The sequence below is a fragment of the Scyliorhinus torazame genome, chromosome 2, assembly GCF_047496885.1.
Source record: "Scyliorhinus torazame isolate Kashiwa2021f chromosome 2, sScyTor2.1, whole genome shotgun sequence".
NCBI lineage: Eukaryota > Metazoa > Chordata > Chondrichthyes > Carcharhiniformes > Scyliorhinidae > Scyliorhinus > Scyliorhinus torazame.
In genome coordinates, this window is record NC_092708.1 from 265,918,597 (window position 1) to 265,943,462 (window position 24,866).

The window sequence follows — 24,866 nt, forward strand, 5'->3', positions numbered from 1 at the left end:
GATCAGGGGTAACCACCGGTTTGTCCCGGGGAAGATGGACGGGGGGTTCCAGAGCTGGCATCAGGCGGGGTTTAGAAGAATGGGGGACCTGTTCATTGACGGGACATTTGCGATCCTAGGGGCACTGGAGGAGAAGTTTGAGTTACCCCCGGGAAATACCTTTAGATATATGCAGGCGAGAGCTTTTGTGAGGTGACAGGTCAGGGAATTCCCGTTGCTCCCGGCACAAGAAATTCAAGACAGGGTGATCTGGGGTGTCTGGGTCGGGGAGGGCAAAGTGTCGGCAATACACCAGGAGATGAAAGAAGAGAGGGAAGCGCTAGTAGAAGAGTTGAAGGGTAAATGGGAGGAGGAGCCAGGGGAGGAGATCGAGGAAGGTCTGTGGGCTGATGCCCTAGGTAGGGTTAATTCCTCCTCCTCGTGTGCCAGGCTCAGCCTGATACAATTGAAGGTGGTTCACAGAGCGCACTTGACGGGGGCGAGGTTAAGTAGGTTCTTTGGGGTAGAGGACAGATGTGGAAGGTGCTCAGGGAGCCCGGTGAACCATATCCATATGTTTTGGTCATGCCCGGCACTGGAGGGGTTCTGGAGAGGAGTGGCGGGAGCAATATCTCAGATGGTGAAAGTCCGGGTCAAGCCAAGCTGGGGGCTAGCAATATTTGGAGTAGTGGACAAGCCGGGAGTGCAGGAGGCGAAAGAGGCCGGCATTCTGGCCTTTGCGTCCCTAGTAGCCCAGAGAAGGATCTTGCTAATGTGGAAGGAGGCAAAAACCCCCAGCGTGATTTCGGCGGGAGAACAGCTGGTTTGTCAATTTCAGCGGGGGCAGTGCAGAAGTGATTGCTGGGAGGTAAGTCTGTGCTTTAAAAACACTTACCTGGTCCCTCTTTACTGTTTTTTAAAAATATTTTAGTATTTAAGACGGGAACAGGAAGTTCGACCCGCGGACCTCTGGGAAGACCCTCACCAATAAATTCTGGTGGAGAGAAAAACTGAAGTGAAATCACAGAAAAGCTGTGGCCTGAGTGGCTGGTTGGGATTCTACACTAAATTAAAAAAACTGAGCATTGGTAACTAATTAAACATAATTACTTAATTATAATTTAGAGGAATATCTAAGCCAGAGATCGGAGAGTACTATATTTAGCTTTCGCATTTCTATTAGAAATCTAGTGCTAGGAAACAGATAGTCAACAGTAACTTTGAAATAAAAAAAAATAAAAAATTTTAATTTTAATTTTAATTAATTGACGCAATGTCAGTTAGAGGGGTGCTGTGCTCTGACTGTGAGATGTGGCAGGTCCGGGAGGATTCCAGCGTCCAGGATGGCTTCATCTGCAGAAAGTGCACCCAACTGGAGCTCCTCACAGACCGCATGGTTCGGTTGGAGCGGCAATTGGATGCACTTATGAGCATGCAAGAGGCGGAAAGCGTCATAGATCGCAGTTATGTAGATGTGGTCACACCCAAGGTGCAGGGAGAGAAATGGGTGACCACCAGAAAGGGCAGGCAGTCAGTGCAGGAATCCCCTGTGGTTGTCCCCCTCTCGAACAGATATACCTCTTTGGATACTGTCGGGGGGGGATAGCCTATCAGGGGAAAACAGCAGCAGCCAGAGCAGTGGCACCACGGCTGGCTCTGATGTTCAGAAGGGAGGGTCAAAGCGCAGAAGAGTAATAGTAATAGGGGACTCTTTAGTCAGGGGCACAGATAGGCGCTTCTGTGGACGTGAAAGAGACTCCAGGATGGTATGTTGCCTCCCTGGTGCCAGGGTCCAGGATGTCTCCGAACGGGTAGAGGGCATCCTGAAGGGGGAGGGCAAACAGGCAGAGGTCGTTGTACATATTGGTACTAACGGCATAGGCAGGAAGGGGCATGAGGTCCTGCAACAGGAGTTCAGGGAGCTAGGCAGAAAATTAAAAGACAGGACCTCGAGGGTTGTAATCTCGGGATTACTCCCTGTGCCACGTGCCAGTGAGGCTAGAAATAGGAAGATAGAGCAGCTAAACACGTGGCTAAACAGCTAGTGTAGGAGGGAGGGTTTCCATTATCTGGACCACTGGGAGCTCTTCCGGGGCAGGTGTGACCTATATAAGAAGGACGGGTTGCATCTAAACCGGAGAGGCATAAATATCCTGGCCACGAAGTTTGCTAGTGTCACACGGGAGGGTTTAAACTAGTATGGCAGGGGGGTGGGCACGGGAGTAATAGGTCAGAAGGTGAGAGCATTGAGGGAGAACTAGGGAATAGGGACAGTGTGGCTCTGAGGCAGAGCAGACAGGGAGAAGTTGCTGAACACAGCGGGTCTGGTGGCCTGAAGTGCGTATGTTTTAATGCAAGAAGTATTACGGGTAAGGCAGATGAACTTAGAGCTTGGATTAGTACTTGGAACTATGATATTGTTGCCATTAGAGACCTGGTTGAGGGAAGGGCAGGATTGGCAGCTAAACGTTCCAGGATTTAGATGTTTCAGGCGGGATAGAGGGGGATGTAAAAGGGGAGGCGGAGTTGCGCTACTGGTTCGGGAGAATATCACAGCTGTACTGCGAGAGGACACCTCAGTGGGCAGTGAGGCTATATGGGTAGAGATCAGGAATAAGAAGGATGCAGTCACAATGTTGGGGGTTTACTACAGGCCTCCCAACAGCCAGTGGGAGATAGAGGAGCAGATAGGTGGACAGATTTTGGAAAAGAGTAAAAACAACAGGGTTGTGGTGATGGGAGACTTCAACTTCCCCAATATTGACTGGGACTCACTTAGTGCCAGGGGCTTAGACGGGGCGGAGTTTGTAAGGAGCATCCAGGAGGGCTTCTTAAAACAATATGTAGACAGTCCAACTAGGGAAGGGGCGGTACTGGACCTGGTATTGGGGAATGAGCCCGGGCAGGTGGTAGATGTTTCAGTAGGGGAGCATTTCGGTAACAGTGACCACAATTCAGTAAGTTTTAAAGTACTGGTGGACAAGGATAAGAGTGGTCCTAGGATGAATGTGCTAAATTGAGGGAAGGCTAATTATAACAATATTAGGCGGGAACTGAAGAACATAGATTGGGGCGGATGTTTGAGGGCAAATCAACATCTGACATGTGGGAGGCTTTCAAGTGGCAGTTGAAAGGAATTCAGGACCGGCATGTTCCTGTGAGGAAGAAGGATAAATACGGCAATTTTCGGGAACCTTGGATGGCGAGAAATATTGTAGGCCTCGCCAAAAAGAAAAAGGAGGCATTTATCAGGGCTAAAAGGCTGGGAACAGACAAAGCCTGCGTGGAATATAAGGAAAGTAGGAAGGAACTTAAGCAAGGAGTCAGGCGGGCTAGAAGGGGTCACTAAAAGTCATTGGCAAATAGGGTTAAGGAAAATCCCAAGGCTTTTTACACGTACATAAAAAGCAAAAGGGTAACCAGGGAAAGGGTTGGCCCACTGAAGGATAGGCAAGGGAATCTATGTGTGGAGCCAGAGGAAATGGGCGAGGTACTAAATGAATACTTTGCATCAGTATTCACCAAAGAGAAGGAATTGGTAGATGTTGAGTCTGGAGAAGGGTGTGTAGATAGCCTGGGTCACATTGAGATCCAAAAAGAAGAGGTGTTGGGTGTCTTAAAAAATATTAAGGTAGATAAGTCCCCAGGGCCTGATGGGATCTACCCCAGAATACTGAAGGAGGCTGGAGAGGAAATTGCTGAGGCCTTGACGGAAATCTTTGGATCCTCGCTGTCTTCGGGGGATGTCCCGGAGGACTGGAGAATAGCCAATGTTGTTCCTCTGTTTAAGAAGGGTAGCAAGGATAATCCAGGGAACTACAGGCCGGTGAGCCTTACTTCAGTGGTAGGGAAATTACTGGAGAGAATTCTTCGAGACAGGATCTACTCCCATTTGGAAGCAAATGGACGTATTAGTGAGAGGCAGCACGGTTTTGTGAAGGGGAGGTCGTGTCTCACTAACTTGGTAGAGTTTTTCGAGGAGGTCACTAAGATGATTGATGCAGGTAGGGCAGTGGATGTTGTCTATATGGACTTCAGTAAGGCCTTTGACAAGGTCCCTCATGGTAGGCTAGTACAAAAGGTGAAGTCACACGGGATCAGGGGTGAGCTGGCAAGGTGGATACAGAACTGGCTAGGCCATAGAAGGCAGAGAGTAGCAATGGAAGGATGCTTTTCTAATTGGAGGGCAGTGACCAGTGGTGTTCCACAGGGATCAGTGCTGGGGCCTTTGCTCTTTGTAGTATATATAAATGATTTGGAGGAAAATGTAACTGGTCTAATTAGTAAGTTTGCAGACGACACAAAGGTTGGTGGAATTGCGGATAGCGATGAGGACTGTCGGAGGATACAGCAGGATTTAGATTGTTTGGAGACTTGGGCGGAGAGATGGCAGATGGACTTTAATCCGGACAAATGTGAGGTAATGCATTTTGGAAGGTCTAATGCAGGTAGGGAATATACGGTGAATGGTAGAACCCTCAAGAGTATTGAAAGTCAAAGAGATCTAGGAGTACAGGTCCACAGGTCACTGAAAGGGGCAACACAGGTGGAGAAGGTAGTCAAGAAGGCATACGGCATGCTTGCCTTCATTGGCCGGGGCATTGAGTATAAGAATTGGCAAGTCATGTTGCAGCTGTATAGAACCTTAGTTAGGCCACACTTGGAGTATAGTGTTCAATTCTGGTCGCCACACTACCAGAAGGATGTGGAGGCTTTAGAGAGGGTGCAGAAGAGATTTACCAGAATGTTGGCTGGTATGGAGGGCATTAGCTATGAGGAGCGGTTGAATAAACTCGGTTTGTTCTCACTGGAACGAAGGAGGTTGAGGGGAGACCTGATAGAGGTATACAAAATTATGAGGGGCATAGACAGAGTGGATAGTCAGAGGCTTTTCCCCAGGGTAGAGGGGTCAATTACTAGGGGGCATAGGTTTAAGGTGAGAGGGGCAAGGTTTAGAGTAGATGTACGAGGCAAGTTTTTTACGCAGAGGGTAGTGGGTGCCTGGAACCCGCTACCGGAGGAGGTGGTGGAAGCAGGGACGATAGTGACATTTAAGGGGCATCTTGACAAATACATGAATAGGATGGGAATAGAGGGATACGGACCCAGGAAGTGTAGAAGATTGTAGTTTAGTCGGGCAGCATGGTCGGCACGGGCTTGGAGGGCCGAAGGGCCTGTTCCTGTGCTGTACATTTCTTTGTTCTTTGTGGAGGACTGGATAAACGACATGGCTGGGTTCATTAAGCTGGAGAGGATAAAGTTTGCCTTGAGAGGGTCTGCGCAGGGGTTCTACAGGCGGTGGCAACCGTTCCTAGACTATCTCGCGGAGCGTTAGAGGAAGGTCGGTCAGCAGCAGCAGCAACCTGGGGGGGGGGGGGGGGGGGGGACACTGCTTGGGGGGACGGATGAGCAAGAGATAACATGAAGGGTGGGGGAAACTGGCACATGCGGGAGAGAGCCAGTGTATAAAGCTATGTAAATATACAATTTTGCCATGTATATATCTTGCTCAGTGCGATTTTTTGTTATTTTGTTACCGGGGGGGGGGGGGGGGTTATTGTTTGTAAGGGAGAAAAATTGTGTTGTCAAAAAAATCGAATAAATATTTTTTTTTTTTTTTAAATCAGGGCTTGCACAGCACTGTGCATAAACAGGGAATCCTCAGCCTCCATTCTTTGATTCCCATTCACCCAATGTTAAATCTGGGACTTTCTAGTTTGTGCCAGGGAGTGTACCTGCTCATTGTGCCAGAAAGGGGGATAGACTTACCCCATATCCAGAAAATATGAGTCAGTCCCCTGATGAGTTACACATTCATCAGAAGCACAGTGCACTGGATTCAGGAAGAATCTGCAGACCTATGTAAATGTCAGGCAGCATCTGGATGCGCAGCTTCCATCCCCATTTCTGACAGTTCAATTTTTTGCGGTTGGGGGAAAGAGTGGGTGCATGATTCACATGAGGAAAAGCCAAACTCAGCAGGGCCATTTGAACTGTGCAGAGTTCAAACATATCCCACTTTGACACTTTGCGCGTCTTAACTCCTAGTGTGGGAATCACAAATTCATGGAACAGATACAAATGTCTGGAAACCCAGATAAGGCAAGGTTAAAAGTTGCAGAAAAAAAAAACTTGTTGCAGCTGCCAGTTGTTGTTAAAATAAACTCTGCTGGATTTCTTTGATTGACAGGCTAGCTGGTGTAGCATTTGCCATGGCAGTATTTGTTGACATTTCCCTAAAGGTTATGGGAGGCCCGGTAGCACAGTGTTTAGCACTGTTGTTACACAGCACCAGAGTCCCAGGTTCGATTCCCCGCTTGGGTCACTGTCTGTGCGGAGTCTGCACGTTCTCCCTGTGTCTGCGTGGGTTTCTTCCAGGTGCTTCGGTTTCCCACCACAAGTCCTGAAAGACGTGCAGTTAGGTAATTTTGGACATTCTGAATTCTCCCTCTGCGTACCCGAACACGCACCAGAATGTGGCGACTAGGGGATTTTCACAGTAACCTCATTGCAGGTTAATGTAAGCCTACTTGTGACAATAATAAAGATTATTATTAGATTATTATTATATGGGAAACAAAAGTGGAAAGTGCTGGTTGGTTGAAAGCTAACATCATTGTGATGGAATCTGTCATTGAAGCCAAGTGGTCTGCTCTCACTAACTACAAGAGAGATCCAAGTGAGAAAACTGTGAATGCAGTACGAGCTGCTCAAAGTAAAGTATAACAGACTGCTAGGTGGTGTGCTAATGGCTATTGGTTCCAAATACCCAGATGCTTTTGACATGCAAATGTATAGGACATGCGTGAAAGAATTTAAAAGGCATCAGCAAAGGCGACAATGCCAATGAAAACAAAGGCAGGAAGTCATCAACAATTGCAATAGACAATTAGAGCTGGGTGGTACAATATCTTGAGTTGTACTCTAGGGAGAACACTGGCACTGAGGAATCTCTGGACACCACAGAAAGCTTGCATATCAGGGCAGTGCTGAATATTGAACCAGCAGTGGAGGAGCAAATCTACTGTCTCATTTGCCATGGGCAATGTTCCAGGGTGCTGATGCTGCACTCATCAAGCACAAGAAACCAGCATCTGCATGAAATTCTGTCTCTGCTGGAAGGAAGGGGCAGTGTCCCAGAATATGCACGATTCAAAGATTCTGACCCGGTACAACAACAAGGGCAACAACAGTGATTGCAACAACTGTTGAGGCATCTACCTGCTGGGAAAAATATTTGCCAATATTGCCCTGAAATGAGAATCAATCCTTACTGAATGCATCTGGCCCAAACCCCACTATGGTTTCAGAGCTGGAAAATCTGCAGCTGAAACAATCTTCTCAGTCCAATAGCTGCAAGAGAAATGCAGTGAACAAACAATCTCAACAAGGCAATGAACTATATGGGCCGAGACTGCATATTTAAGGTGCTGGAGAAAATTGACTGTCTGCTGAAGCAACTCAATGTGATCTCCTCTTTCTATAACAAGATGATGGGCAAAGTCAGCTGTGATGGGACAACATCGGAATCCTTTTGCGATCTGCAGTGGGGTCACACAGGGTTGTGTTCCGGCACCAACACACTGTTGCATATTCTTCTCTTTGCTCCTGGCATATTCCTTCAGGTCAAGAATGTGCAAACTCCACATGGATAGTGACCCGGGCCAGGATCGAACCCAGGTCCTTGGCGCCATGAGGTAGCAGTGCTACCCACTGCACCACCGTGCCGCCCTAAACATGGACAATATGGGCAGCACGGTGGCACAGTGGTTAGCATTGTTGCCTACGGCCCTGAGGATCCGGGTTCGAATCCCGGCCCTGGGCCGTGTGGAGTTTGCACATTCTCCCCGTGTCTGCGTGGGTTTCGTCCCCACAACCCGAAAGATGTGCAGGATAGGTGGATTGGCCACGCTAAATTGCCCCTTAATTGGAAAAAATAATTGGGTACTCTAAAAAAAAAATTTTTAAACATGGACAATATGTACTAGGCAAGAGAAAAGGTTGAACAGTTTCCACCTTTGCTGTCTCAAAGATCTCTTGGCAGGACAAGGTTATCAATAGAAGAAGAGATCATTTAAATTAAACCCATACAATGGGAAACTGATAGGCCAACTGTCCGTTTTATATTCTTTCCAAGTTTAATTTCCAGTGACTGCGATAGAAATTGTGATTGGACAGAGTGTAAAGAGGTGGCTATTCCAATGTCAGTTTCCCACTAGGCAGATGTGGTGAAATCTTCCCCAATGAATTGATCACGTTATTACTGGAAACTGGAATCAGGACAGGTTAAAATATATTCTCACCTTTGCTTCCCTGGTAGCCCGGAGACGGATACTATTGGCATGGAGGGAGTCAAAGCCCCCGAAGTCGGAGACCTGGCTATCGGACATGGCTAGCTTACTCTGTATGGAGAAAATTAAGTTCGCCTTCAGAGGGTCACTGTTAGGGTTCACCCGGAGCTGGCACCGGTTCGTCGACTTCCTTGTGGAAAATTAATCGTCAGCAGGCGGAAGGTGGGGGGGGGGGGGGGGGGGGTAGACTAGGTTAGAGTAAGGGGGGGGTAATAAGGGTGGGATCTATACGAAAGGTAAACGGTTTTTGCACTATGTTTATGGTTTCATGTATATTGTCTATTTTGTTGTTGTTTCTATACCAAAAATACCTCAATAAAATGTTTATTAAAAAAAATATATGTATTCTCACTAAATAATCCATTAAAGGGTACAAATTTAAGTGGCATCACCACCCCAGCCACCCCCATCCCATATCCGCAAACATTATCCACCCCTATCAGTGAACTTCATCTCATCCCACCATTCCTCTGCTCCACCATCTGTGGCCACTCGTTCATATGTTGCACACCTGTTCTCTAGAATTCTCTACCAGCTCCCTGTGGCTTGCTACCTGTCTCCCAGTTACAATTACCTCTCTAAATCATCCCCTCAACAACATTCAATTTCTAGTCTGTTATTTCTCTCCCCTTTCCCGTTGCTTCCACATGTGTGCAATAAAAACGCAAGTGGAACTGGATTCAAACGGAGTTCAGATTGATGGAATTAAACTTTTCAGACAGCTCTCCGAATCATAAATGAAATTAATTTGTACAGTTGCAACCAAAATCATAGGCAAGGAAAAAACACTTTCAACAACCAATGAACGTTTCAAAGCACATTGCAGCCAATTAAGGTTTTTTGTATAGCGACTGTTGTAATGTAGGAAACATTTGTCGTACAATTTGCACACAGCAAACAGCAGCATGTACAAGCAGCAATGTGATAATGACCAGATCATTTGTGTGATAATCTAGTGACTCAAAGGCGAGTTATCCCAACTAAGCCACGGCCGATACTTAACATTAAACTTTGTTCAAGCTGAAAACATAGTGGAAATGTCAAAGTTGGTCCAACAAATGGCTTCACGGTGGCTCAGTGGTTAGCACTGCTGCCTCACGGCGCTAAGGTCCCAGGTTCGCTCCCGACTCTGTGTCACTGTCTGTGTGGAGTCTGCACATTCTCCCCGTGTTTGCATGGTTCTCACCCCCACAACCCAAAGATGTGCAGTGTAGGTGGATTGGCCATGCTAAATTGCCCCTTAATTGGCAAAAACCATGAATTGGGTACTCAAAATTTTTTTTTTTTTTAAAGTTGGTCCAACAAAAGCAATTCTAATTCTTCATTATGAACATCCTCCAAATGCAGAAGGAAACCATACAAATCTTGAACGTTGACTAAATATCAATAATAGGTCATATTAAAAGTGCCTCAAATTAAGAAACCAGGGTGGTAAACATTTTGGGCTTTAATTGAACTAGGTTCAACATGTTTGTGGCACCCATGCTCCTATTGCCCAAATTTTGCTACAAGTTCCATACTTTGAGCGGCCGCTGGAATTTGTTCGACGTCGGTTGTTCCCTCCCTTTTTATAATCGACTTGGTCCACTGCATTTTCATTCGAGCTGTCAGGAGACTGCATGGTTAAATCAGGAATTCTGGAAGGATTTCCTGGAATGGTCACTTGTGCACTTTCCCGCCGCTCCTGGGAATGTGAGCAAAGAGAAAAAGTAAAAGTGGAAGATTACACAGCGCGTACACAGACACTCGAACATTTCAGCTCTGTTGTTAAGTGAGAAGACTGACGTTTGTCTTTTACCTTGGGCAGATTTTTTTTTTTTTTTTTTTTAATATATTTTATTAAAGTTTTTCGATCAAAAAGAATTTTCCAATTTTACAACTTTGTAACAAAATGTACATTGACCGTTATTTAAACAATATATTAACTAACAACAAGTGCAGAAAAAGAAATAGTAACATTGAAAAAATAAATATAATCATCAACAACTAGCATGGAAAAGAACAAAAAAAAACCAAGAACCCACATGTAACCCCCCCCCCGGGGGGGGGGGGGGGGGGGGGGGGGGGGGGGTTGCTGCTGCTGTCTTTCCTGTTTTCCCTTATCGCTCTGCGAGATAGTCAAGGAACGGTTGCCACCGCCTGGTGAACTCCTGAGTCGAACCTCTTAGTGCGCACTTTATTCGCTCCAATTTTATAAACCCAGCCATGTCGTTTATCCAGGCCTCCACGCCCAGGGGTTTAGCTTCTTTCCACATTAGCAGAATCCTTCGCCGGGCTACTAGGGACGCAAACGCCAAAACATCGGCCTCTCTCGCCTCCTGCACTCCCGGCTCTTCTGCAACCACAAATATAGCCAACCCCCAGCTTGGTTCGACCCGGACCCCCACCACCTTCGAGATCACTCTTGCCACACCCACCCAGAACCCATGTAATACCGGACAGGACCAAAACATGTGGGTGTGGTTCGCCGGGCTTCCCGCGCACCTCCCGCACCTATCCTCCACTCTAGAAAATCTACTCAGCCTTGCTCCCGTCATATGCGCCCTGTGTAGAACCTTGAATTGGATCAGGCTGAGCCTGGCACACGAGGACGAGGAATTTACCCTGCTTAGGGCATCTGCCCACAGCCCCTCTTCAATCTCTTCCCCCAGCTCCTCCTCCCATTTACCCTTTAGCTCCTCTACCATCGTCTCCCCCTCGTCTCTCATTTCCCTGTATATATCGGACACTTTACCATCACCAACCCATGCCCCCGAGATCACTCTGTCCTGGATCCCCTGCACCGGGAGCTGCGGAAATTCCCTCACCTGTCGCCTTGCAAATGCCCTCACTTGCATATATCGAAAGGCATTCCCAGTGGCAACTCGTATTTTTCTACCAGTGCTCCCAGACTCGCGAACGTCCCGTCCAAGAACAAATCCTTCAATTTCACAATTCCTGCTCGTTGCCAAGATTGGAATCCCCCATCTATCCTTCCCGGGACGAACCTATGGTTGTTCCTTATCGGGGACCACACCGAGGCACCCGTCATCCCCCTATGTCGTCTCCACTGCCCCCAAGTCTTCAAAGTCGCCACCACCACTGGGTTTGTGGTGTATTTTTTAGGGGAAAACGGTAACGGCGCCATCGCCAGTGCTTTTAAACTTGTTCCCCTACAGGACGCCATCTCCAGCCTTTTCCACGCCCCTCCTTCTTCTTCCCTCATCCACTTACATATCATAAACACGTTGGCGGCCCAATATTAATCACTCAGGCTCGGCAGTGCCAGTCCCCCTCTGTCCCTCCTACGCTGCAGGAACCCCCTCCTTGGGGTCTTTCCAGCCCACACAAAGCTCATAATACTCCTATCCACTTTCTTGAAGAAGGCCTTTGTAATCAATATGGGGAGGTACTGAAACACGAAAAGAAACTTCGGGAGGACCACCATTTTGACCGACTGTACCCTACCCGCCAATGACAGGGGTACCATGTCCCACCTTTTAAAGTCCTCCTCCATCTCCTCTACCTGTCATGTCAAGTTAAGTTTATGCAAGGTTCCCCAGTTCCTAGCCACCTGGATCCCTAGATATCGAAAGTCCCTTGCTACTCTCCTCAGCGGCAGATCGTCTATTCCCCTGCCCTGTTCCCCGGGGTGCATCACAAATAGTTCACTTTTTCCCATGTTCAATTTGTATCCCGAGAACTCTCCAAACTCCCTAAGTGTCTGCATTATCTCAGGCATCCCCTCCACTGGGTCCGCCACATATAGCAGCAGATCATCCGCATATGACACCCGATGTTCCTCTCCTCCTCTAAGCACCCCTCTCCACTTCTTAGAGCCCCTCAGCGCTATGGCCAATGGCTCGATTGCCAACGCGAACAGTAACAGGGACAAGGGACACCCCTGTCTTGTGCCCCAATGTAATCGGAAATAGTCGGATCGTTGCCCGTTTGTAACCACGCTTGCCACCGGGGCCCCGTACAGGAGCTGAACCCATCTGATGAACCCCTCTCCAAAACCAAATCTCTTCAGTACCTCCCACAGGTAGTCCCACTCCACTCTATCGAATGCCTTCTCTGCATCCATTGCCACCACTATCTCCGCCTCCCCCTCCGGTGGGGGCATCATCATTACCCCCAGCAACCTTTGTATGCTGGCATTCAATTGCCTCCCTTTAACAAACCCTGTCTGGTTGTCATGTACCACCCCTGGGACACAGTCCTCTATCCTAGTCGCCATCACCTTGGCCAGTAACTTGGCGTCTACATTTAGGAGGGAGATGGGCCTGTATGACCCGCACTGCAGCGGGTCTTTGTCTCGTTTCAGGATCAACGATATCGTCGCCTCCGACTTAGCAGTAGGTCACCGAGGGTGATGACAGACGGCTGCTTTAGTGACTGGAAGCCAGTGTCCAGAGGTGTACTACAGGGATCTGTGCTGGGTCCCCAATTGTTTGTCACTTATATAAAGACATGGGGGGGGGGGGTCAATATGTTTACGAGATCACACAAAAACTGGTCGGGTTGTTAACAGTGAGGGTGAGTGTCTTGGGTTACAGAAAGATATAGACGGGATGTTCAAATGGGCAGAAAAGTGGCAGATGGAGTTTAACCCTGAAAAGTGTGAGGTGATATATACTTCGGAAGGAGTAATGTGACAAGGAAGTATTCAACGAATGGCTTGACAGTGGGAAGTCCCAAGGAACAAAAGGGACCTTGGGAGTGTTTGTCCATAGATTTCTGAACACAGAAGGGCAGGTTGATAGGGTGGTGAAAAAGGCTTATGGGACACTTGTCTTTATCAATCAAGACATAGATTACAAAAGCAGGGGACATCCAGTGGCGGCCATGGTGTAAGTGGTCACACACACGGCAGTTCCTGCTTGAAGGCATAGAAAAAAGCTCTTTTTACCCAAAATTGGGTGCAACTTTGACAGAAAAGTGTAGCTGAAGGTCGGAGGAGGTGTTCCCCCCCCCGAAGTGGTATTTCTGCTGGTTACCAAACCCGGCAGATGAAAGGCCTGGCCAAGGAGTTGGAAGGGACCTGTGGCGGAGCAGCCGGTGGAAGGATGGTGGAGGGGGAAGGGTCAGTGCAAGCAGCAAAGCCCCAGATGGAACAGTTGATGGCCTTCATCAGGGAAGAGTTCCGCCAGCAGAGGAAGGAGATAAAGAAGGATCCATCGAAGGCCATCAAAGGGGCAGTGGCACCCCTGAAGGGCTCGATGGAGGGGGTGGAGAAATGTTTGGAGGTGCAGGGGTCGCAGATCTGAGAGACTGAGAGGGTGATGTCAGACCACAGATCGGGTGATGGCATTGGAGGCTACAGTGGGGCTCTTAGGAGACCTTTACAAGATGTTGAGAGCAAAGGTGGACAAGCAGGAAAATAGATCGAGAAGGCACAATCTGCGGATAGTGGGCCTGCCTGAAGGAAAGGAAGGTGTGAGTGCCACGAGGTACGTTACAAGGATGCTGGCGGGGCTGGTGGCGGAGGGCGTGTAGGATAAGGCTCCTGAAGTGGACAGAGCATACAGGTCTCTGAGGCAGAAGCCTAGGATGGTGGAGCCGCCACCGTGGGCGGTGATCGTGAGGCTCCATAGGTTTGTGGAGAAAGAGAAGATTCTGCAGTGGGCCAGGGAGAACTATGGGAACTGTGAATGGAAGGGGAACAAGGTCCGAATATACCGGGGGGGGGGGGCAAAAGGGGATGATGGTGGACGGTAGTGGGGAATAGAGGTGTAAGCCTGCAGTAAGGTTGATGACGTGGAATGTTCAAGGGCTCAATGCGATGCGTCTTTACGCACCTTAGGAGCTTGAAAGTGGAGGTGGTCTTTCTGCAGGCAACGCACCTCTGCGTGAAGGACCGGTTAGGCTAAGGAAGGAGTGGATGGATCAAGTTTTCCACTCAGGGTTTGATTCAAAGACCCGGGGAGTGGCAATTTTGATGAGTAAGAAAACGGGGTTTGTGAGTGTGATGGATGTGAGGAACCCAGGTGGGGGATAGGTGATTGTGAGTGGGGTATTAGAGGGTGTTGGTGAATGTGTATGCACCGAATTGGAATGATGTAGGTTTTATGAGGGGGTTGCTGGCAGCAATCCCGGACTTGGCCACACACCAGTTGATTATGAGAGGAGATTTTAATTGTGTCCGAGAGCCAAAGGTAGATAGAGCAAGCCCCAGGTCGATGGGTACGATACGAATGGCAAAGGAGCTGGGTGGGTTTATGGAAAAGATGGAAATGGTGGACCCCTGGCGCTTAAAGAACAGAGGGGGAAGGGAGTATTCCTTTTTTTCACCTGTTTACAGGTTATATTTCAGAGTTGACTTTTTAGTGGCGAGCTGGGAGGTTTTGGTCAGGGTGAAGGGGTAGAATACGCGGGGATAGTAATCTCGGACCATGCGCCCCATTGGCTGGAGATTCGGCTTAGATCGGAACAGGGTGGAGGCTCGATTCGGGGTTGTTGGCAGATAGAGGGTTTTGTGACAAAGTGCAGGCTATGACTAAAGATTATGTAGAATTGAATCAAAACGAGGAGGTGTTGGCACCCATTTTTTGGGAAGCACTAAAAGCGGTGGTCTGAGGGGAGATCATCTCGTTCAAGGCACATGTGGAAAGGAAGAGGGGTGAGGAATATGATTGGCTAATGAACAAGATAGTGGAGGTATATAGGGAGTACTCGAGGGTGCCCACCACAGAGGGATTGGTGAGGAGGAAAAATAATTACAGGAGCAATTTTTTAGGCTGACAAGGGGGACGGCAGTAGGGCAGTAGGAAAGCTGCGTAGGGCAACAGGGGTGCCATACGAATACGGAGAGAATGCAAGTCGAATGTTAGCGCATCAGCTACAGAGGCAGGTCGTGTCCAGGGAAATATTGAAGATACAGACTGGGGCAGTGTATGTGGTGTCGGAGCCAGGGAAGTTAAACAAGGCATTTAGGGATCATTATAAGGAGCTGCACAGGGCGGACCCTGGGGGGGTGGGGGGATATAAAGACGCTGTTAAACATGATCATGACCCCGTCGGGAGCTCAGATACCGGAGATAGTGGTGTCCATGGATGTGGAGTGTTAAGTAATGGGTTAAGAGACATTGCAATTAGTTGTCTCATTTATGTTAAGTATCCATTAATTGACACTGTTGGAAGTCAGGCTTCCGGTGCATTTAAATATATTGGACTGGAAATTGAACAGACTAAGTTGGGGGCAACTTTGCATCAGCAATCTTATTTGGAAAGCATCAGCCCAATAGCAATTAGTCGTGGCCGAGTTTCACAAAAAGACGCAATGGTTTCAAAGATATAAAAAGAGCAATGCGAAGTTTAATTGGGAACTGAACTGGTTAGGTAGACAGACTAGACCGGACGTGAGTTTTGATGTCTTAAGAGTTGAGTACAAAAATGAATGATCCCAAAGTGGAAGACATAATAAGAGCAAATAAAGTGCTGGCCAAACTAAAAATGCAGGAGTGTGTTTTGAAGTTCCCGGTTTTAGGTGACCTTAGGCACTTGAAACTCATAGTTTATAGTGATGTGTCCTACGCAAATTTATGTGATGGGGTTTCAAGCGCAGGTTTTATAATTTTCCTTTTGGGGAACAATGGTAAATGTTGCCCGCTTGTGTGGGAAACAAAGAAAATAAGGAGTGGTAAAAAGCACTTTGGCTGCTGAGACATTAAGCCTTGTAGAGGAGGTGGATATGGCCTTTTATATAAGTATGATATTGACAGAAATGTTGGGAATAGGGGATTTGGGTAATATACCTATTGACTGTCACATTGACAATAAATCCCCATGGGAAAATGTGCACTCTACAAAAAGTGTCAATGAAAAGAGGTTACAGATAGACATCGCAAGTTTGAAGCAGATGTTGGACAGAGGGGAAATAACAAAAATTAAATGGGTCGACAGGAGCTATCAACTGTCAGATTGTTTTACGAAAAGAGGGACGGGTTCACAGAAACTTTTGGATATTGTTAATGAAGGGCGCTTGTTTCTGTGACTGTCTTTTTTTCTCGTCCAAACAAAAAAATAAAAAGGGGGTAAATCATGTGTGTGTTTTTGAGTTTCTTAAAATTTTGTTTTCACCTAATTATTTATTTTTCTTCAAGAAAGGAGAGGCTGTTAAGTAATGGGTTAAAAGGCATTGCAATTAGTTGTCTCATTTATGTTTAGTATCCATTAATTGACACTGGTATGTAAAGGGGTTTCAGGTGGCCTCTGTCAGGTGATGTACAGTTAGAGTTTTGTGCAAAGGCTGTTGGAATGAAATAAGTGTGTGTTTGTGAAAAAGGAACAGAACTTTAGACTCTTCATATCACAGCAACTAAATTCGTCTAACACGGAGAAGGCGTTCAACCGAGTGGACAGGCGGTTTGAGGTCCTGGGAAGGTTTGGGCCGATGTTTGTGGCATGGGTGTGCCTATTATATGTGGCATCAAGGGTGAGTATACGGACCAATGACATGGTTTCACAGAACTTTGAACTACACGGGGAGCAAGGCAGGGATGCCCACTGTCGCCGCTGCTGTTTGCACTGGCAAAAGATCCTCTAGTAATGGCTCCTAGGGGGTCAGTAGAGTGGCAAGGGATTACGAGGGGACGAAGGGAGCATCGGGTGTTGTACTATGCTGACGACCTACTATTGTATATTTCAGACCTGTAGGAGAGCATGGAGAGGATTATGGGCTTGTTCGGTAAGTTTGGGGCATTCTCGGGATACAAGGTAAATGTAGGGAAAAGCAAAGTGTTCCTGGTGAATGAGTTGGGTCGGCGAGCCAATTTAGGAGAGATGCCATTTAAGGTGGCCAGAGACAGGTTTAGATACCTGGGGACTCAGGTAGCAAGGGAATGGGTGATGCTTCACAAATGAAAATATAACAAAACTGGTGGAGGAGGCTAGGGAAGATCTCAAGAGGTGGGACACGCTGCACTTGGCTTTGGCAGGGACGGTGCAATGGTGAAGATGAACATTCTGCCGAGGTTCCTGCTCATATTCCAGACACTCCCGATCTTTATACAGAAGACCTTGTGCCAAAACTGGACACAATTATTTCTGACTTTTTATGGGCAAGGAAAGTGCCATGGGTTAAGAGGACCCTGTTACAGAGGCAGAGGGGATGGTTGGCGTTGCCGATCCTGCTACAATATTACTGGGCGGCGAACGTGGAGAATGTGAGGCGGTGGTGAGAAGAAGGGGCAGAATGAGTTAGTGTAGCCACTTAAAATGGCCAACTCCCGATTCAAAATGGCGAATGGCAAAGGCTGATGGGAAAGTCAGCCAACAAGACAAAAACCAGCAGCTGCAGGTTGGCTGTGTATTTACCTCTGGAAAGACCAGACAATATCGATACCAGCAACCATCAGCATAACAAAACAGCCATCTGCATACTAATGAGCAATCCCTGGGAACAATAAGCAACATTTAGACACACAAAGCAAAACCAGACTCTTCGGCGGCAGCAGGAGCCCACACAAAAGGAGGTGAACGAGCACCTCAAGACCGCCCATCGATCAGGGAACCGCTCCAGCATTGGAGAAAATCGAACCAAGCGATTGGGACAAAGTCCAATCACTTGGAACCAGATACAGGGTCTGCCCCGAAAGGCGGGAAGCCCCTGGGACTATAAGAATTGAGCCTCAAGTTCAAATCGCTCTCTTCTTCTCCACCTCTTCGCTCTCTTCACGCTCTTCTTCCTGCCCAGGTCACCCAGCAACAACGAACCAACATTGACCGTGACCGGAGCAGTGAAGATCGAAATCGTAAGTCTTAATTCAACGCTTGCTACGAGATAGGCAGCTCTGCTTTCAGCTCAGAAAGGATTCCAGGAAACCTTTTGAGCAAAATTAGATGAGGAAGACGCCCCAACCCCCCACAGAGCAGATAGTTCAGACTCCAATGAACCCAGTCACCACCCACCACACAGCAACATCCAGCTCTGTTCCAGCTCTTCCCCAGCTCTTCACCACCGCTTCGCCAGCTCTTCACTCTTCAGCAGCTGGTCGAAAACTGTAAGTCTTACTTCAACGCTCACTACGAGATAGGCGCTCCTAGCTATCAATCTGTACCAACTTCGAATCCCGCATGCTCAGAATCCGAACGAAAGGCCATTTGTTCCCCTGACCTGGTGGGCCAGTTCCAAGTTAAGTATAGGCCTGTTAGTTGTAGAAGTAGCTTAAACGTAGAATTTGTGCATGAGTAGTGATTACTGTGTATAATAAACGTGCTTTAAATAAATTTAAATTTTACTAATCGGTGTATTGGATTATTGATCATTACTCGGACTTGAACCTCGTGGCGGTATCATAAAGATACCTGGCGACTCAAGAGCAAAGGTAATAAAACAGAGCAATTAAACTAAGGCAAAGTTAGCAACTGTCTGGAAGATGGCAAAATCCACAAGCGCCCCCGCAACGCTCAACATAGGAGAGTACGCAAACAAAATTAGCGCAGTAGGCAAATTTTGGTTCAACCCGACCACGCTTAGTACGGACAAGCAGGTTAGAGCAGTTCTGCAAAAGAACAGGGCAGCATTCGCGACCCACAAGCACGACTGTGGACGGACTGTGGACGGATGACTGGCTCCGTACAAATAACAGGACCTGACCCTAGACCCCAAAAACAGTATGGATTTCCCCAAGAGGCAGAGGGAGAAATCTCCAAGGTAATAGAAAGCTTATTAGAGCAGGGTGTACTTAGGTCAGTAGCCTCCACTAATAATACCCCGATTTGGCCAGTGAGAAAGCCCGATGGATCATGGCGGCTGACCATCGATTACCGGGAACTCAACAAAGTCACCCCTGCAGCAGCCCCCACAGTAGCAACAAGTCCCGAGACCATGCTAAAGCAGGGACTCAATTCCCAATTCTTTACGGTTTTGGATGTCAGTAATGGATTCTGGTCCATTCCATTGGCAAAGGCGTGCCAGTACAAATTTGCCTTCACCTTTAAAAATCAGCAGTACACATGGACATGCCTGCCACAAGGCTTCCACAACTCCCCCTCCATTTTCCACCGACAGCTGGCAAATGGTTTAGCCAAATTCTCTCACCCCGAATGTCTGGTCCAGTACGTAGACGACCTACTACTGCAGACAGACACCAAGGAAGAGCACATTGAGCTTCTGTCCAAATTCCTGGAACTCTTACACTCAATTGGTTATAAAGTCAACCCCAAAATGGCCCAGATTTTGGAAGATAAGGTGATATATTTGGGAACAATTATCACACATGGTAAACACGAGATCGAGCATAAAAGGATTGACTCGATTGCTAAATTGCCCCTTCCCCAGAACGTTTCAGCCCTCTGGTCGTTTTTAGGACTGGTTGGCTACTGCCGAAACCACATTGACGGTTTCGCCAGCAAGGCAGGGCCCCTCTCAGACCTCCTAAAGAAAGGAGCCCCCTGGGAATGGCTTCCGCAGCATGCGGATGCTGTGGACTCTTTAAAACAGGCACTCATAGCAGCCTCCGCACTACAAGTTCCAGACCCGCTTTCCCCTTACGCTAAAGAGGTAGCAACCACAGACCGCAGCCTTTCGGCCGTGCTCCTCCAGGAACGGCACGAACAGTTAAGGCCCGTAGCTTACGCCTCCAGAATTTTAGATGCTGTCGAGCAAGGATTTTCAGCCTGTGAGAGGCACCTGCTCGCAGTATTTTGGGCAGTTCAGTATTTTTCGTATATTACCGGACTGAACCCCATCACAATTCTCACCGAACACACCCCCACCCAACGTTTACTGGACGGACGACTCAAGGACGGTACAGTAAGCCAGATTAGAGCAGCTAGCTGGACCCTTCTCTTGCAGGGACGGGACATCACTGTTAAACGGACAAAGACGCACACCTTTTTAGCCGACAACCTACATAACCCCGGAACCCCCCCATGAATGTGAAATTATCTCTCCACACCACAACACAGGCCCCTTTATTGCTAAAACACCTCTCAGAAAGATAGGTAGTTCAACCCAGAGCCCCCAGCACACAGACACGTGCGAGCCCATAAAGATCTATGTGGATGGATCTTCCACAGTACTGGATGGGAAGCGCATAACAGGTTGCGGTATATATGTCGAGGACGCGCAGGGATGCGCCCTAGAGGAAATAGCAATAAAACTTCCAGGCCACTTAGGCGCGCATGTAGAGCTTGCGGCCATCGCATATATAGTGGAACACCCAGATTCCTTCCCCAGCCCAGCAGACATATACTCGGATAGCCTCTATGTCCGCACGGAATTCCTACCCCTGTGGAAAGCAAGAGGATTTGTTTCCGCAGACGGAAAGCCCCTCCCCTCAGCCCCATTGCTCCGTCACATCTTAGCGAGGGCACAGAACAAAGTTCGAAGTCACCATCGTTCCTCCCCCCCTGGAAATGTAAAAGCCGACGCACTGGCTAAAGCAGGTTCCAGGCATGGATATTTTTGGACACCCCCCCGAAAGCGCACCAGTGAATGCAGTTCAGGTCTCACAGACTAGGATCGAGGATCTAGTGGAGGCCCAGAAGCAGGACAGCAATCTCAAGGAGATTGTAAAAGGAAAATATCCAGCTCCCTATGAGAGGTTCAAAAATGCACTGACCACACATGACAGTGTGGTGTTAAAAGACACCCTTTATGTGGTTCCTGAACAGGACAGGAATCAACTGATTTGTTTGTTCCATGACGGTCATGGACATCAGGGAATCGATCCCGCTACAGCCCATCTCAAGCAGCTTTGTTGGTGGCCGAATTTAAAGGATGATGTAAATCACTACATCGAGAATTGTCTTAACTGTGCCCAGAATAATCCGGACAGATATGCCAAAAAGGCTCAACTCAGCCACACCCGACCCGTTAATGGCCCCTGGACTAACCTCCAGATTGATTTTATAGGACCATTGCCCCCTTGCAGGAATGGCTATAAATATGTACTTGTGGTGATAGACACGTTTACGAAATGGGTGGAAGCATTCCCAGCTAGAACAAACACTGCAAAAACAACAGCCAAGATTTTGACCCACCACATCTTTACAAGATGCGGACTCCCACTCCTAATTCTTATGTTCTTAGGTGTTCACTTATTTCACAGATCTGTCTATATTCGCTTGAAATCAGCTGCTGGCCTTCTCACTGTGTACCACATTTCCACATTTTGCACCATCTGCAAACATTGAAATTTTCCCCGGTATATCCAAGTTCGGGTCATTAGTGTATAACAAAATGTGCAGTGGCCCCAATAACAACCTACAGGACACTTGTGAACCTCCTTCCAGTCAGGTGAACAACCATTCACTACTCTCTGCTTTCTGCCTCAGCCAACTTCATATCCATGCTGTCACTGCTCTTTTAATCCCATATGTTTTTTGTTTTGCGAACAAATCTATTATGTGGCACTTTATCAAATGCCTTTTTAAAGTCCACATAAACAACATCAATCACACTACCAACATCAACCCTCTGAGTTACTTCTTCAAGAAACTTCATAAAAAACTCAATCAATTTTTTCATCTACCCCTCATGGTTCTGGATCCTGAAGAGATATAACACTACGCACCTGCTTGGCCAACTGGTTTAGTTTCTTTGCATCTCTCTTCTCCTCTTCGAGTCTCTGTATTTCTTCGAGGAGTTGACGTTGCTTTAAAAAAATGAGTGTAACAATCTTGTTATTATTATTTTTAATCTGGTTTCAAAAAATGTCTCAAGTCTGCAACAGACTAAGCTGGGAAGTTTTTTAAAGAAAGGCAACATATTAGGGATCTTGGAAATCTAAAATGAGAAAAGAGAAACTTAGAAACACTCATCAGGTCTGGCAGCATCTATGGAAATGGAAGCAGGATTAACGTTTCAGGTCAATGACCTTTTGTCAGAACTGGAAAAGTTGCTACATCTGTAAATAAAACACAGAATACAAAAGCAAGAAAGTTCAACTGAATCTTCATAAATCACTAGCTTGACTTTAGCTCACTATTTTTGTTCAATTTTGGGCACCATACTTGTAGAAGGATGTCAAAGTCTTGGATAGAGTACAGAGAAGATTTGCTCGAATGGTACCTGGTATACAAGGTTTAAGGTATCTGGAGAGGCTGGAGAAGCTGGGATTGTCCTCATCAGAGCAGCAAATTTAATAGAGGTGTTCAAAAATAATATGCGATTTTAATGAAGTAGATAAAGAAAACCTGTATCCACTTACAGATGGTTCGGTACAAGTGAAAGCCTCAACTCCACTTTCCCACCTTATCCCCATTACCCTTGATTCCCATACTGATTAGAAATCTGTCTATCTCGGTCATGAACATACTTTTTTAAAATTAATTTAGAGTACCGAATTCTTCTTTTTTCCAATTAAGGGGCAATTTACCATGGCCAATCCACCTACCCTGCAGATCTTTTTGGGTCGTGGGGGTGAGACTCACACAGACAGGGGAGAACGTGCAAACTCCACACAGTGACTGGGGGCCAGGATCAAACCTGGGTCCACGGTGCCGTGAGGCAGCAGTGCTAACCACTGTACCACCGTGCACCCCCCCAACCCCCCCCCCCCCACCCCCCCCCAACCCCCCCCCCCAACCGCCCCCCCCACCCCCCCAACCCCCACCCCCCCCCCCCCCCCCCCCCCCCCACCCCCACCCCAGTCATAAACATACTTAATGATCCTCTGCAGTAAAGAATTCCACAGATTCACTACCCTCTGAAAAAATAAATTGCTCCTCATCTCAGTACTAATTGAGCGACCCCTTACTCTGAGATATGTCCTCTGGTCCTAGACTCTCCTGCAAGGGGAAATAACATCTCAGCATCTACCCTGTCAACTGCCCTGAGAATCCTATATGGCTCAATAAGATCGCCTCTCATTTTTATAAACTCCAGTGAGTACAGGCTGAATCGACTCAAACGCTCCTCATAAGAAAATCACTCCACACTCGGGATCAACCTAATGAACCTTGTCTGGACTGTCTCCAATGCCAGTATACCTTTCCTTAGATCAGGGGACCAAAACTATTCACAGTATTCCAGGTGTAGTCTAACTAGTGCTTTGTATAGTTTGTAGCAAGACTTTTTTTTTTTTAACTCACGCTTTTGTTACTTCCAGATTGATTATTCCAATGCTGCCTGGGCCAACTACCACCTTCATAAACATGAGCTCATCAAAAACTCTGCAGCTTGCATCCCTAACTTGTACCATTAAATATTTATTCAACAACCCTGTGTGCACTGACTTACCTTGGCAGACTGACATCAACATTGCAATTTTAAAATTCTCATCCTCATGGTTTGGGCAACAGATGCAAGGGGGTAACTTCCGGTGGCGGCCATGGAGTGAGTGGTCACACACAGGGCAGCTCCAGCTCAAAGTGTTGATTTGAGCTCTTTTTACCCGAAAACAGGGGAATTCAACAGGAAAGTGTAGCTGAAGGTGTGGAGAAGCAGTTCCCCCTGAGATTGGTATGCCTGCTGGTTTTCAGACCCTGGCCATAGAACTAGAGGAGACCTATGGCGCAGTAGCAATTGGGAAGGCGGAGAAGGGGGAAGGGTTGTTGCAAGTTGGAAAACCCCGGATGGAGCAGCTGATTGCGTCATCAGAGAGTAGTTCTGCCAACAAAGAAACGAGATGCAAGAAAATCGGTCAACGGCCATCGAAGGAGCGGTTGCATCCCTGAAAGGCTCGATGGAGAAAATCGAGAAGTGTTTGGAGGCACAGGGGCCGCATATCCGGCAGGTGGAGAGGGTGATGTCGGGCCACAGTGATCAGGTGGGGGCATTGGAGGTGGGGCTCCTGGGTGACCTTTGCAAGTCATTAAGAGCAAAGGTAGGGGAGCAGGAGAATAGATCCAGAACGCAGAACCTGCGTATCGTCGACCTGCCTGAAGGTGTGGAAGGTACAAGTGCCACGAGAAACATCTCAAGGACACTGTCGGGTGGGTGGCGGAGGGGGTACTAGACAAGCCCCAGAGGTGGATAGGACGCACAGGTCCCTAAGGCAGAAGCCAAGAGCAGGGTAGCTGCCGCGGGCGGCGATTGTGAGGCTCCATATGTTTGTGGAGAAGGAAACAATCCTGTGGTGGGCCAGGAGAAGCGGAACTGCGAATGGGAGGGGAACATGGACCGAATGTATCAGGACATTGGAGTGGAGCTGCCGAAAAGGAGCACCGGGTTTAACAAAGCGAAAGCAGTTCTATACTGAAGGCAGATCAAGTTTGGGTTGCTGAACGGTGGCATGCTGGCGCAGTGGTTAGCACTGCTGCCTCATGGCGCTGAGGACACAGGTTCAATCCCAGCCCTGGAGCATTGTCCGTGCACATTCTCCCAGTATTTGCATGATTCTCAGCCACACAACTCAAAGATATGCAGGTAAGTGGATTGGCCACGCTAAATTGCCCTTTAATTGGAAAAAAGAAAGAATTGGATACTCTAAATGTATTTTTCAAAAAGGTTTGGGGTGCTGTACCCGGCGAAACTGTGGGTGACTTTTGAAGGCCAGGAGTAATATTTCAAAACTCCAGAGGAGGTCAATGACTTTACTAGAGACCATAAACTGTGGAAGAACTGAACGTTGATGGGAGACGGAGGAGCTGGAACAACAGAGTGCG

At 47.6% G+C, this 24,866-nt stretch overlaps 1 protein-coding gene across 1 annotated transcript in view; it reads right to left on the reverse strand.

Moving 5' to 3' along the window:
• Positions 1-24,866, reverse strand: part of LOC140398279 (eIF-2-alpha kinase GCN2-like) — a 257,905-nt gene that overhangs the window by 188,850 nt on the left and 44,189 nt on the right. Inside the window, 2 exon segments of the mRNA XM_072486762.1 lie at positions 9,851-10,014; positions 21,833-21,913. Coding sequence (XP_072342863.1) covers positions 9,851-10,014; positions 21,833-21,913 — 245 coding nt within the window.